Raw genomic sequence first — 3,806 nt, 5'->3', positions numbered from 1 at the left:
TGGGTTGGAGCGTTTCAACCCCGCGGGATGATGGGAGTTCGCTGGGATTTGGCGCCACTTGCAGGACACTCTGGGTAATGCAGTCAGGTGGCCAGGTTCAAATACAGTCGATAAATAAAACTAAAAACTTCATCTCTTAGTGTAAAATCTATTTGTATTTACTTTTCAATTACTTCATTATCATTTGCAAGACAAATAAATAATTTAACATTTTTTAATGATTTTAAGTGTCATATACTTATTTTAATGATTTTAATGTAATTGCTGTAAGATGTTTTTGCCGGGATAATTTACCTGAAATATTAGTTTTTTTAAGGTGTTAAATTTTAAAAAGTTGATTAAAATACTTTTTATGAATGTCATTGCCTTAGAATAAAAACAATTTATAAAATATTTTAAAAACATTTCTACCAAACATTTTATTCCATCCATTTTCTATAGCTCATAAATGTAAATGTATTGCATTGCTTTCAAGTATGAAACCTTTAAAATGGTAAAAACCTTTTTTATGGAACTATTAATATTTGTATCTATATGAATATATTTTATAACAAAATGTAATTGCTTTAAAGTAAAAACATCTTTTATTTCTATTGTTAATATATTGTTTGCACGCATTTAAATCTAAATGCAATTAACTGCTTTTAAGTACAAACCATTAAAAAAAAATTTCTAACAATTTGAAATTGATATTTATATTTTTAAATCTTTAAATAATTTATTTCATGACCTTAAAATTAAAAAGCTTTAAAATATTTATATTTTATAGTTTTATATTTAAAAATATTTTAATATAGTTTAATATGAAAATATTAAAAAACAGGATCGGAAGTACATTTCACTGCAGATCGGCTCCATAATCGCATCAAAAAAGGTTTTATGTCCTACATTATATATTTTCAAAAATACATGAAATTACCACAGAAGAAGACACAAAAAGCAGCATTATATATATTTTTTGAAACATTTATTTTCCATTGCACAATAATATCTATATGTACTGTTGTATCTACAGTCTAATTGTTTGTGGCAGCAGATTAAATCCATGGGAAATTCATCTTTAATAAAACTGTACAAAAATCAGAAAATACTGCAACTCCACAGATATTCATCCCAGAAGACGGATGGACGGACAGATGGAAGGATGGTGGTGACGAGCGGAGGGCAGGGGGCTCCGCCTCCGAAACCCGCCCCCTCCCTTGCACAGTGCTGGAAGCCAAGCAAAGCCTTTTATGCAGCGCACCCAAAGCTTTTCATGGATGAAGCAGACATGGACAACAGAAATCATCTCTCTCTCTCACACACACACACACACACACACACACACACACACACACACACACAATGTAAACAGCGGGGCATAGAAACAAAGGTCAAGGACACACACAGCTTTTAAAAGAGGGCAACATACGGCGGTGGTTTCAAGTTTGTAAACACTTAATAACATGCATCCGTCCATGTGCAAGAAGAAGAAGAAGAAGAAGAAGAGGAGGAGGAGAGTGTCCAAGCACTTCAAAGTTTGAGGCCACACTTTTAAAAGAGAAAAGTTCCATCATGTGACCACACACACACACACACACACACACACACACACACACACACACACACACACACTTGGATGTGCTTCATGGAGGACGGCTAATGAAGCACGACCGTTAAGCACATCCCAAAATAATAATAATCCCACTGACGTTAAAGGTACTCAACTTTGAGTTCATACAGTGTATTCTCCGAAGTAAACTTTTTGTTTTGTCAAATATAGAAATATATCATTTCAACCCAACGTGATCATCAGCGGAGTGGGCAGACCGATGTATAGATACAGATATAGATATACGTCTAGCTAGATACAGTAAGCATAGGCTCTGCCATGTTTTGGTCCTCGTTGAAAGAAACCATAGTAGAAAAAATAGTGCAAAAAAGCCACCGCAATGGCTGCTTCTTCTTGCGGGTTTGTCGGTGCAGCAAGAAAAAAAAAAAAATCACAGCGAATAAGCAAGGGGCTTCATTCCAAACAGTTCCAAAAATATAACACAAAAAAAAAAAAAACTAGAAGAATCCAAATAATAATAGTCACAACCGTGAAATTAAGTTCTTTGGTGTCACAAAAACAAGATGGCCGCCCCTTTGAAGCCTGAACCTCCGCTGTGGTTTGACTATTTACAACTTTTGGCAGCGACGAGTCTTTCTCTGTCACACGACGACAACCAGGATGAGGCTCCCGTAACGCCCAAACGTAGGAAGCGACGCTCCAAAAACATCAGAAGAAAAAGCCACCCATGATATTCCTGCACACTACCTAGTTATTAGTGGGGGGGGGGGGGGGGTATGGGGGTCAGATGAACATTTTCAGATTGAAAATGTGTTGATAAAAAATATGATATTAAGAAACATATACGACAAAGGCTAGTGATACCAAAATATCAAGACTACCCATACGGGTGTCGATTCTCATTGTACAATATCGATATTTTCACACAATCTGGAGGGTACGGGGGGGGGGGGGTTCGTTTTTTAAACATCTGTAGATTGCCTTTTTTCCCCCTCATTTTTGCTGGGATTTTTAAAAAATATTTGAATTTTCTTAAATATTTTTTATAAATTTGCTTCTGATAATTCATTCATTCATTTTCTACCGCTTACGCTACATTTGTTGTTTAATATTCTATTTCTCATATTATGACTTTAAAATGTATGTATTTTTTTCTTTCCGTTGTAAACTCTGTGCTATGAAAGCCGTTATTTTCCCTCCATTTTCCATAAATTTTCATCTAAAACAGGCCTGGACCAGCAGCTCACGTCCAAGCCGTGCCTTCCGATACTGGTGTCGATACTCATACGGCAATTAGCGATATTCTGACATATGTGTTGATTACAACTATGTTATTAAAAAAACATATACAGGGGACTGGCGATACCAAAATAAGATACTGGTGTCGATTGCCATAATAGGGATATTTTGACAAAACAGTCCGCATCATAAACGATATGGATTTGACAGGTGGTTTTTCCTTCCTCGTTTGGGGGGGTGGGGGGTGGGGGATAGGCGTTAAGAACGCTTACCAAAATATGCAATGATTAATAATAGTAATAATAATAGTATAATAATATCTCCAGGGTGTTTCCAGTGTCTGCAATGTAAAGTCATGGTCAGCAGGGGGCGGTAAACATCTCCAATATAATAATATGTAAAATGTAATATTGTAAGAATAAATACATAGTGTGGAAGTAATGCCCGGCTAATGCTAACGCCTGGTGATGTATTACCAGCCCTTATTCAAAAGGTAGGAGATGCTTCATAATCCCAAACGTTCCCAAAAGTGCTTGACTCACTCCCGATTCCGGTGGGCCGTGCGTGGAGAAAGCATGTTTTGTGAGGTGATGTTTCTGTGCTGCCCATAAAAAAAAACACACACAAAAAAGTCCCCACCTCCAAAAGGATCTGCACCTCCTCTTCGGCCATACTGGTGTGTGTGTGTGTGTGTGTGTGCGTGTGTATGTGTGTGTGTGTGCGTTCATAGCGTCCACAGTGCTCATCCGCGAGCCGCCATCAGAGCTGATACCACTTCTTGTCTTTATATTTCACCATCATCTGAGGACAAGACGACAAGAGTTGGTAGTAAAGATATGCTGCTTCGTCTGCAGGCCAATGAAACATGCCAATGTTGGGGCTTATTATGGGCCTGCAAGCAAAGCGACCCATACCACGACTCCAAATGTATTCTTTATTGTTATTCTGCTAGCGTTCATGCTGGCTAATGCATGCACCGAACCGCTGCATATGTCACATTCGTTGAAGAGGTCTT

At 37.4% G+C, this 3,806-nt stretch overlaps 1 protein-coding gene across 3 annotated transcripts in view; it reads right to left on the bottom strand.

Moving 5' to 3' along the window:
- Nucleotides 1-954: 954 nt before the first annotated feature.
- stxbp5b (syntaxin binding protein 5b (tomosyn)) overlaps nt 955-3,806 on the bottom strand; it is a 35,741-nt gene continuing 32,889 nt past the window's right edge. For all 3 annotated transcript variants that reach the window (XM_058056837.2, XM_058056839.2, XM_058056841.2), the window contains one exon: nt 955-3,592. In XM_058056837.2, the coding sequence (XP_057912820.2) occupies nt 3,551-3,592 (42 nt within the window). In that variant the 3' untranslated portion in view covers nt 955-3,550. The remainder of the gene's footprint in view (nt 3,593-3,806) is intronic.

Source organism: Doryrhamphus excisus, linkage group LG19 (genome assembly GCF_037039965.1).
Source record: "Doryrhamphus excisus strain RoL-2023G ecotype Guam linkage group LG19, RoL_Dexc_Guam_v1.1, whole genome shotgun sequence".
Taxonomy (NCBI): Eukaryota; Metazoa; Chordata; class Actinopteri; order Syngnathiformes; family Syngnathidae; genus Doryrhamphus; species Doryrhamphus excisus.
Note: the sequence above shows the minus strand (reverse complement) of the source record. Positions and strands in the feature narration are given on the sequence as shown.